Below are 11,928 nucleotides of genomic sequence, written 5' to 3'. Positions count from 1 at the left end.
ATAGACATAAAGAAGAGTAGATACATTATGATATAATTTAAGCAATGTCAAAGAGCCTACAAGAAAAGGACAATTTAAGTCAGAAATCGTCTCTTGAGGTATAACAACTGGCCAGGTCAGGTATAATTAACACGTTCTAAAGATAGTATCTTTGTAGCAAACCTGATGCTTGTTTTATTACACTCTGGCAAATTAAAATTTAATACCTTTTATGGTCATATAAAACAGTATGAAGCGAAAATGATAAGACATCTATAAATAAATAATTAGTTCAATTGAACAGCTACATATTATATGTGAAGAAACAAATGAAAATTAAATTATATAGCTTTACATACTGAGAAAATAAATATAATAATATGCATATTTAAAGATCCCGGATTTTTTAAGAAAAACTAATGATATATAAAGCAACCCCAGAGTTCCCAACTGTCAAAGGAGTACGACAGGGAGACGCGATATCCCCAAGGCTGTTTACAGTAGAAGAAATTTTCCGTCAACTGGACTGGACCAACAAAGGATTAAAAATAGATGGAGGATATTTTAAGCATCTAAGATTCGCTGATGTCATAGTCCTAATTGCCAATAGTCCTGAAGAACTACAAGCACAAATTAATGAACTAAATACAGCCAGCAGTAAAGTGGGTCTTAAAATGAATTTGAGCCAAACCAAACCAAACCAAACCAAAAACTAAAGTGATGTACAACGAACTAGTGGAAAGAAAAGACATTCTAATAAATAACATAATACTGGAAATAGTGCAAGAATATATATATATATATATATTTTTGAAAACTAATCAGGATCAGCTCACACTCTCAGGATCTCACACTCAGAGCTCAGGATCTCTAATACCTCAGGATCTTAGCGGGTGAAATTGCACCACTAAACGTTCGTTTGTCAAATAGGCGGCAAATCAGTTCGTTTGAAAAGCACTGATTGCCTGATTTGTTAGCAATTTCGAATATTTCACACTTTGGAATTTCGTGAAACCAGCTGCTTCAACTCAATTGACTGCTCAATCGTTCGTTTTAAAAGCACTGATTGCCTGATTTGTTAGCAAATTCGAATGTTTCACACTTTGGAATTTCGTGAAACCAACTGCTTCAACTCAATTGACTGCTCAATCGTTCGTTTGAAAAGCACTGATTGCCTGATTTGTTAACAAATTCGAATGTTTCACACTTTAGAATTTCGTGAAACCAGCTGCTTCAACTCAATTGACTGCTCAATCGTTCGTTTGAAAAGCACTGATTGCCTGATTTGTTAGCAAATTCGAATGTTTCACACTTTGGAATTTCGTGAAACCAGCTGCTTCAACTCAATTGACTGCTCAATCGTTCGTTTGAAAAGCACTGATTGCCTGATTTGTTAGCAAATTCGAATGTTTCACACTTTGGAATTTCGTGAAACCAGCTGCTTCAACTCAATTGACTGCTCAATCGTTCGTTTAAAAAGCACTGATTGCCTGATTTGTTAGCAAATCCGAATGTTTCACACTTTGGAATTTCGTGAAACAAGCTGCTTCAACTCAATTGACTGCTCAATCGTTCGTTTAAAAAGCACTGATTGCCTGATTTGTTAGCAAATTCGAATGTTTCACACTTTGGAATTACGTGAAACCAGCTGCCTCAACTCAATTGACTGCTCAATCATTCCTTTGAAAAGCACTGATTGCCTGATTTGTTAGCAAATTCGAATGTTTCACACTTTGTAATTTCGTGAAACCAGCTGCTTCAACTCAATTGACTGCTCAATCGTTCGTTTGAAAAGCAATGATTGCCTGATTTGTTAGCAAATTCGAATGTTTCACACTTTGGAATTTCGTGAAACCAGCTGCCTCAACTCAATTGACTGCTCAATCGTTCGTTTAAAAAGCACTGATTGCCTGATTTGTTAGCAAATTCGAATGTTTCACACTTTGGAATTACGTGAAACCAGCTGCCTCAACTCAATTGACTGCTCAATCGTTCGTTTAAAAAGCACTGATTGCCTGATTTGTTAGCAAATTCGAATGTTTCACACTTTGGAATTACGTGAAACCAGCTGCCTCAACTCAATTGACTGCTCAATCGTTCCTTTGAAAAGCACTGATTGCCTGATTTGTTAGCAAATTCGAATGTTTCACACTTTGTAATTTCGTGAAACCAGCTGCTTCAACTCAATTGACTGCTCAATCGTTCGTTTGAAAAGCACTGATTGCCTGATTTGTTAGCAAATTCGAATGTTTCACACTTTGTAATTTCGTGAAACCAGCTGCTTCAACTCAATTGACTGCTCAATCGTTCGTTTGAAAAGCACTGATTGCCTGATTTGTTAGCAAATTCGAATGTTTCACACTTTGGAATTTCGTGAAACAAGCTGCTTCAACTCAATTGACTGCTCAATCGTTCGTTTGAAAAGCACTGATTGCCTGATTTGTTAGCAAATTCGAATGTTTCACACTTTGGAATTTTGTGAAACCGCTGCTTCAACTTAATTGACTGCTGAATCGTTCTCAAATACTATCAAGACTAGAGATAGCTAAAAACATTTAAATAATCCAATGAAAATTAAAAATCAGATTTAAAATCTGATTAAGTTATTCTAACACTATACATACCAAACAAAATGATAGTTGATAAAACAATGCAGACGAATAATTACTACTATTGTATTTTAAGTTTTTATTTTTTATGTTGTTTTTAGTTAATGTCTTAATGTCTCCACTTCAGTTATTTTGTGTTGAAATAGTATTTTGAAATACAAATAAATCAGCTTAAAATGAGTATTATATTATTCTATATCCCCTTATTTTGTTCTGTATCCCTAAAATCGGCTCAATGCACAGCTAATAGACACATTTGTTCTATATCCAAATCTAAGATCACTAATATCTTTTAAATAAAGCTTCTAAAAGTAAAATAAATACATATGTTTGGTAGGTTTTTATATTACCTTTAATTTATATGTTTAATAGAACCATTTTGGTACATAGTGTTCACGGATATCCAGTTTAAACTTTAAACCTTGTTTTCTCAGTTTCATCGAAATGGTCTATAGAACAATTTACCCTAGGGTAACGATATGTAAGGGAGGCTACACCATAATTGGAAATGGTTGAATAAGCTGAAAATGATGATAATGAAAGATCTTGAAAAAAATATAATTCACCTAATATTTATATATTATTCAAATGGTATTTCGTAACTTTTAGGATAATTTAATTTTATTTTTTAACATTCCCTACTTTGGAAAAATATATAAGTCTAATAACTAATACTCTTGCTCTCAAAACCTTTGCTGTTTTGATTGCGTACGATAGATAAATGAGTTTATTAATCTGAAAAACATTTCTGTATAATAAAAAAACTTCCGCATTGTATCTAATAAATTGCCCTTTTTCAAAATACATTAAAATACAGTTTTTATTCTAACATATGGATTTAAAAAAAGTTAATATGTTTTCTACGGGGTTCCTCTATTGAAAGGGTTGGTTGTTTCCGTTGCGCATTAAAGGATAATTTTCGATCTCTTATAGATCAGCGGGATATTCAGACATATGTAATATTTATTAATATTTTTTGTGAACCTATATAAATTAATCATATTGTCAAAAATGCTATAGGTATACATATTAGTATTACACATCAATGATAAAAAATATTTAAAAAAAATCCTTAATAAGTCTTAATAACTTAGTGGTGTATGATTACTATAATTTCTTAATATAATTTTTTAGACGTAACTCTTGAAAAAACTGATAAGCTGGTCTCTGTTGGATGCATTCATCATAAAAAATTTTGCTTGTTCTAAAATGGTTAATCTCGTTTATACGTTTTCAAATGTTCAACTCTATTTTCATGTTTTTTCTAATTTTCTCTAAGATAGTATGAAAATTTAGAAAAGTAGAAACGGGATTGGAAAACTTTAAGCACCTACAGGACAGCCAGAAATCGGGAGAGCTCATAACTAAGTCGCGTAAGGATATCGCCAGGCTTACGGGACACTGGCCAATTGGCGAACATGCGGCGAGAATGGACATCCTTTTTAACAAAGTTTGCAGAAGCTGTAAGGACCCGAAGGAAGGGAAAACGGTTATGAATTTCCTGTACCGCTGTCCGGCTTTGTATAGGACCCACAACAGTTTCCTCGGTGGTTACATCTTTGTAAATCTTGAAGATGTTGCCAGGAAGAGCACAACGGAAGTGACCCGTTATCTTAATGCCACCGAATGGTTATAAACAGTCAACAGTCCAACTTTTCCATCCCTAGGGATAGGGTCTCAGAGTGAGTGGTATCAAAACGGCAATTCTGCTAATTGGAGTTCGACAAGCGGTCGCACTTCAACCAGCCAACCATAAACGGGATTAACCATTTTAATACAAGCAAAATTTTTTATGAAGAATGCATTTTTCAAAGCAATTATATAGTGCTATTTTCCGAGACTTTCAACCAAAATAAACCAGTCATACCTTAGGTACTTCTGGCACATTTCGACAAGAACAGATGGACTAGAAAAAATCATAATCGAAGGGAAGATTAATGGCAAACGACCAAGAGGAAGATCTCCGACGCGCTGGGTGGACCAAACCAAAGAAATTATTGGTCACGGCCTGCAAGAGGCTTCAAGATAGAGATGGATGGAGAACAACGATCCGAGCAATTGAGACATGATGTTACCATACTCTTTCGAGAGTTAACGGACGAGAAGAAAGAATTTTCCAAGAAGCAAAAATATAAAATCAGCGTCACAAATCCCAGTACATAAACATGACATTTAAGCACCAGACTAGAATCACTGTCACTATCGGAACTCAAATCCATTTTACAGGGTAACCCAGGCTTCCGAAAAAGTTCTATATTAGATTTTTGATTTGTGATTTTTATTTCAATTTTTTTACGTATATTTAATGTAATGTGAGAGCAATGATAACGCAAATTTAGAAAATATTTTTGTCAAGATACAGGGCGATTCAAACATATTTTTAAACTGCCTGTTCAATGAAGGTACAGTAGACTTTTCAACCTCCATCCCGAATTATTAGTAGGTACTGATTATACTCAATTTTTTTTATTTTCTTTTTATTAAAATTATTTATCTCACAAAAGGAAGAAATATTTATAATCAAACCAACTATGCATAATTAAGTACGTATGTGTTATACTAAAGATTAAATAATTAAATTTATCAGACCATTAAATTAAATTTAGAATTTGACAGTTTACGCAATTAATTTTCTTGGCCAATAGTAAACATTCCATTGAAATATTTCAAAAATCGGAATTGAAAGACCTGCAATGTCCCCTAAGAGGAAACGCTGTTTAATACCCTGATTAACTATATTTATTTATGATCAAACGGTATTTATGGCTACATTTTTTGTACCTACTTAGTTTAATTAACGATACAAAAACCACTTTGAACATAAATTTCAGTATAAGTAATTGGTTACTAGTTTAGCGTCAAAGAACACCGCGAAGTTTTAATCCAAGATTACTGTCAACACGTCATCGGTCAGATGATCCTCTGAAGCAATTATGTGGTCACTTCTTAATTATGCTAATTAATCTACATGTAATACTAAATTATTTCAGGGAAATGTTGTGTATAGGAATTATTTAAATTACGCATAATTTATGGTATGCTATACTCATTTATCAGCTTGTCAATGCATTAAATAATTATTTTGTAACATTTTATAGTTACATATTTTTCAAAATATATGTATACAGTTGCAGTTCCCGGTAAAAACATTCCTAGGTTCAGTTCAGATTGCTAAAAGAATATACCGTGCTGGCAACTCTTATTTTTGGGTCGCTATTTACATGTGTCGAAGTAAATCGCATAGGGATCTTATTAAGTCGGACTGAGGGAAATTTATCTGATAAAATAAAAAAGTTATAGGGGTAAGCCACTTTTGAGACGCACTCGGTATACTAATTATAAAATTAAGAACCGATATCTAAAACTTGAACAAATGATGTCAGGCAACCATGTACTGTAGTAAATAATGTAAATTAAAATGTGTGTGAGTTAAAAAAAGGAGATTTTTTTAACTCAGTATTTTAATTTACATGAAATATTCAAATCATTGTTCAAATTACAGTCGATTGTCACACGCTGTCTATCCATCTATGGATTTTGACTGCCGTTTTTCAATAAAACAACGATATCAATAACATTTTCTTATTTTAGTCATGCTATAAACCATTTAATAAATTATATATTTAATTACCCTTGAAAAAATTTGCATTGTATTTAATAATGTTTTCCCATTGCTTTTTAATTTATTACTTAACGACCTTCGAATTTTAATGGTATGCATCTAAGCGCCCTGCTAATTAGCATACTGCTAATTGGTTAGAATATGCTACAAAAAAAAAATTAAAAGTATTTAGTGGAGTGTGTTGTTGAATCGAGGTGGGATACAGAGGGAAGGTAGTGGACCGAATTTAAGTAGCGTAAAAACCGGGGGGGGGGGGCGGTCGTTGTAGACTCCACAATATGTTGCATACCAGTGATGGTATATTGTGTAAAATTGAGCTCGGTGTGTCAAAATTTTGAAAAATCGAAACAATTTTTTTAGCACAAAAGTAAAGACAAAGAAAAAAAAGATCGGTTGTTTCTATCAACAATCCCATACATTTCCATATTTTTTATTTTATACGCGAACGAGATGTGTTTAAAAAACCGCATAACCCACTGACTAAAACAGTGAACGGGAGACGCAATCGCAGGCGGAAAGTTCCCTGACCCCTTCTCGCGTTCGCTGGCGTTCAAGATGTAACGAGGACAGTCGCATCATCGCACTGTCGAGTTATTTTTATTTTTAGCGTAGGTCTTATCTATAAATATCTTGGCGTTATCTATAAAGCTCGACCTATACACACATTAAATAATTGAAATTAAATTTAATTATTTCAACAAATTTACTGAGAATTTTAATTTATTATAGGAGATCTCAGTAACTTTTTTAAATAAAAACGTATTACAATACTTTTAAGAGATGCGGCGCATCACCCGCATCATTGGAAGCTTCGCCTCTGATGCATACTAATATATAATATATAATACAACCAATAGTTTAATAGTACTACAAAAACAGGTAATAAAATAAGTATCAAATACCGCTGCCGAGTGTTTTATTAAAAGTATTGAAGAGAACTGAAATTATACGGCTGTGTGGTCTGCGGCTCCGTGCTATTCGCACTATTTTGCATTCGCGACGACACGCCCGCCAACCAAATTGCCTCTAAATCATTTTTTATTGTTTTCCTAACGTCATTTAGCATTCCAAATAAACAAACGTTGTCGTCGTTATTATTGGCAATGTGCCCCCGTCAACTCGGGGCACGTATCGTGTATGCATATTTCTCTATCAAATGTAAAAAAGCCCGTCACAGCACACGTCAATATTCTTTTACGTAACATTGTAACATAAGCGACACTATATAAATTGTGGTAGTATATTCAGTAGTGACCATATGTATAAATCTCTGCCCCAGAGCCAGACTATGTCAAGTCCAGAAAGTAACTTGTCCAGTAAAGCAGTTTTAGTAAATTAATTTAGATATTTTTAAGTTGTAAAACACACTTTACTTCAATCCGGGAAGTTATTGATATTTGAATTATTTTTAGTTATCATAATAAGGAACATAACGCTATTTTAGCTATTGGCGTCCTGTTTTTGATTTTTTTGACTTAACATGGTTTTGTATATCCAAAATTGTTTAGAGTGATTTGGCATAAGGTCCCCCTGGGTAATAAGACCCGGTCAGGTAATAAGGCCCACGCTTTGATTTACGAAAATAATTTATTTAAAAGTATTTTGGCGACATCTATTTATTTGTATGTGACATACCTTAAAAATCCTTGTCGATGAAGTAGACCCAAATCCAGTAGTTTTCAGCAGACGCAATTAAATGTTCTCTTACGAGTTTCATCGCGTCGAAATTATAAATTTTGTTCAAGTTGGGGACCGGATTTTTCAGAAATAAAATGTCAGGTAGTTAATTTCAATAAAGGTAAGTTTTAGCTTATTCAATAATGTACCTATTACGCCATTGTTCAAAATTATAATGTGTTTTTGTAAACGTAACCTAACCCCCAAATGTTTTCATTGCTATGTGGGAAATAAGGCCCAGACAAAAATCAGTTGAGCCTTATTACCCTTACTTAGTTTCAACGGGTCTTTTTACCTACTGTACGTTTTCTTTTTGTTTTCTTGGAGGAATATGGGTAAAAAATTTCGTGGCATCAGGGCCAATTGGTCTGATGAGATGATGGAAGAAGCCCTGCTGCTTTTACGACAAGGAAGATCGCAACGATATGTGGAAAATAGATGTGGTATTCCACGTCGCACTCATTTAAAAACCGGAGCCGTGAAAAGAAAATTGGGAGCAAAGCCTACCTTGAATGAAGATCAAGAAGCTGATTTAGTTCAGAAAATTATTAAATTTTCCGAAATTGGATTTCCTTTGACCCCCAAATCATTACGAAGAACTGTATATAAATACGTAGAAAATAAAGGTATTACCAGCCGTTTCAACACAGAAAAAAAATTGCTGGACGTGACTGGTATAAAGACTTCATGAAGCGACATTCTTGTTTATCTCAACGAAAACCCCAATCGATGAATCCTCCTAGGGCGGCGAAGCTCAATCCTTTTATTGTTGGCGACTATTTTCAAAAACTAAATAACGTTTTGGAAAAATACGACTTGAAACGTCAACCTGTAAAAATATTCAACATGGATGAAAAGGGATGCAGACTAACCTTGCACCACCAACAAACTGTTATTACCCAAAAAGGTAACAAACGTCTTCACCGTTGTTTTTCTTTACGGTTGCTCCAGAGCACGCCGAAAATTGTACAATCGTCACTTGTGCGAACGCTCTAGGGAATGCCATTCCGCCGATGTTTTTATTTAAAGGGCAACGGATCAAACCAACGTTTAGTGATAGGTTACCACCGGGATCTCAAGTGAGGATGGCTCCAAAAGTTAGCATGACCACCAGCTTGTTTATTGAATGGCTCCATCATTTTTCCAACTTTATTCAGCTGCCAGTTCCACTGATATTTGACGGTGCCGCGTCACATCTCGACATTTCCATTGTCGATGCTGCCGAGCCATTGGGAATCCATTTATTATGTCTTCCGTCAAATACTACCCACGAACTACAACCCCTCGACAAAAGTGTTTCGCTCTTTCGAACATATTGGGATGAGGAGTTGTTACGGTATTGGGATAAATATCCGGATAGGAAGATGAATAAAGAAAGGTTTTCCGAAGTTTTCACGCCAGTTTGGAGTAGATGGATGACCATGGCTAATATAACGCATGGATTCAGAACCACAGGGATTTACCCATTTGATAAAAATGTCATTCCTGAACACGCTTATGGACCAAGCGTTCCGACGCAGCAGAATCATACTCAAAATGAACCCGAAGGCAACGATGAAGACTCTTCTGATTCAGATGATCGTCAGTTAACTAAGCACGTTACACCCTTGAAGAAAAACACTTTTTAGGAGATTCTTGTAACTCCTGATATGAAGCCAGCCACCGAAAAACAAACCAAAAGAAAAAAATCATTGAATTACAATGCACAAGAAGTAACACGGAACATTTTTCGCACCGTTCCAAATCAAGAGCATTCTTCAAAGGTACTGATGCCTGGTTCCAGTTTGACCTCCAAACTAGTTCATAGGAAGACTGTTTCTGCAAACCTACCTAGCAGCAGCTCAGTCCCTACAAACATTGTTGAAGATGATGACGATTGGTCTTGCGTCATCTGCCATGAAGACAGGGTAGTAGATATGAGGCAATGCCAAGTATGCTTCTCGTGGATACATGATGAGTGTATGGGACTTACTCGAGGTGATGAGGAATCAGTGACTTGTTTGGATTGCGATAATTAGTTGTGCCCTTTTGCTATTTTACTTCCGCAGAAATGAAGAGGGCCTTATTACCCCCCCCCCTGTTGGTTATAAGGCCCAAAAACCACTTTGAGTTCAACTCTAGTTTTAAGAAAACTTATTTTATATTTTGTTGTTTTCTTTTCTTTTATGATCTTATAAAACAACTTTTTCAAATAAAAATAATAATGCAACGTTTCAGTTTTATTTGAGGTTTTTATTTGAATGTTTAGTTATGATAGGTCTTAATACCCCCAGGGACCTTACATGTTAAATTCATATCTTTTATAGTAAATCCGTAGAGAAGGTTTTTTTTTATTATTTTGTTTAACGTTATTTGTTATTACAACATATATAGATATTTACATATCTTTCACTTCTTCATCTTCGTTTTTCCAACTTCGCTTGGAACTTCAGAATTAGTGGAATACATTAGTGGTTGCAATTATACTTTATACCTAAAAGTTTACAATAATTCACAATGTTTAAACCAAAATTAGAATTACTAGAATATCCTAGTAACAGCTTGTAACTGGTAATCAGTTGTATCCATAGAGAAAGCCTAATAATTAGCTGATAAAACATAAAACTTCTCCTTTCTAACCACAATTTCTCTTGATGGATAATAATCAAAAGCCACATCACATTACTGGGAAGTTTTGAAGTATAATTAGTGGCAAAAGTTAAAAGTTTGCTAACTTTTTCAACTAATTAAAAATAACAATCAGTAGTTTTGACGTTCTGAATGCGTATATTGAAATTAAAGGAACAAACTTCTGTTATGTTTATAGAAGTCGGGGAATATTCTTGATACCCATTTTAAAAGTTTCTGCAAATGTTTATACTTTTTCTACCCTTTTGCTGGTGATATCTGCTAGTGAAACATTTTGGTTGTTTTTTGAGCAAAGCCAGGGATTACATTTTGTAATATTTTTGTCACTGCATAGATGAAGACATTTCTTCTTAAGAGCGGTTAACGATATTTAAATAAATTTAAAACAAAAGTATTTTAACCACGTTTAAGATATAAAATATATAAATAAATCCTGAAGCTAAATATGGGGGTTGACTGAACTTTTTTGCCTCTAAGAGAAACGTTGGAGTTAATATAGTTTAAAATACGCTGTTTTCTTTAAATTTGAATATGGGAAGGAAATACGTAACGATGCAACATAATGTGTTAGTAAGTAACTTAACATTTTTGGTCAAAAAATTGCTAATTTGGACTTAACATAGCTTGACTCTGGGGTACAAAAATGCATTTGATAATACATGATAATGTGCAAAATATAAAGAATGTAGTTCGGTACAAAATTGGAACTTTTTCTGTATACTATGTTTATACCAAAGAATACACTGTTTTACAACTCTGGAAAGATTTCGACAGACGATGACAGAAAAAAGGCAGATGACGCGTGCATACCAACCCATTTATTCAACTAAAGAAAATTCTGGTACTCTTTTGCCAGTTGGAAACTCTAAAGTTGTTTTATATATGTATATCATTACTCTTGCTTCGGCTTCTTTGTATATATTGGCGAAAATGTTTATATAAGGCTTATCTATACGTCGTTTTGCTAGGTTTTATATTGAACTATTATTCAACTGAATTTTATTCAGTATTAAATCAGAAGTTCCAACTGTCATTTAATAATATTCAAAAAATTTGCCGTAATTTGTAGAAAAGTGTATATGTAGTATTCGCCCTTTGGATACTTTATTCGCTTTAATTCCTTTACCTAGAGAGATTCATCATCGCTGTCCTCTAATTTAACATTATAATTTTCACTTAGTAAAAATTTCCCTTCGACCTTCCTCATCAACATCTTGAAAGAAAGTACAGACCTGTCGCTTATTTTATTTGTCTTTGAATGGACACAAATCGCAATAAAAGCCTCAAAATTAAAAATGCATGGATAGCTTGAAACGCTAACTGTGTGGCCCTACATCCTACACTAAAAGATACAGAATCAAATACCGTCCAATCAACGCCCTAATTCATCTAAGATTCCCAGTTTACGCACTA

General features: G+C 34.1%; 1 protein-coding gene across 1 annotated transcript; it reads left to right on the top strand.

Moving 5' to 3' along the window:
- Positions 1–8,574: 8,574 nt before the first annotated feature.
- LOC115879955 lies at positions 8,575–9,515 on the top strand. The gene is made up of 2 exons (XM_030897018.1): positions 8,575–8,794; positions 8,839–9,515. Exons 1-2 carry the CDS (start codon positions 8,575–8,577, stop codon positions 9,513–9,515), a joined length of 897 nt encoding a protein of 298 aa, XP_030752878.1.
- The last annotated feature ends 2,413 nt before the right edge of the window (positions 9,516–11,928 follow it).

This window comes from Sitophilus oryzae, unplaced genomic scaffold (assembly GCF_002938485.1).
Source record: "Sitophilus oryzae breed Bouriz unplaced genomic scaffold, Soryzae_2.0 scaffold_1590_pilon_pilon, whole genome shotgun sequence".
In the NCBI taxonomy this organism is placed as follows: domain Eukaryota; kingdom Metazoa; phylum Arthropoda; class Insecta; order Coleoptera; family Curculionidae; genus Sitophilus; species Sitophilus oryzae.
Note: the sequence above shows the minus strand (reverse complement) of the source record. Positions and strands in the feature narration are given on the sequence as shown.

What these genes read in the sequence shown, in the direction of transcription:
- LOC115879955 (XM_030897018.1), top strand. Translation starts at nt 8,575, where the DNA reads ATGAAGCGACATTCTTGTTTATCTCAACGAAAACCCCAATCGATGAAT. An exon ending in AACTGTTATTACCCAAAAAG is followed by an intron (nt 8,795 to 8,838) that starts GTAACAAACGTC and finishes CGGTTGCTCCAG; the next exon opens with AGCACGCCGAAAATTGTACA.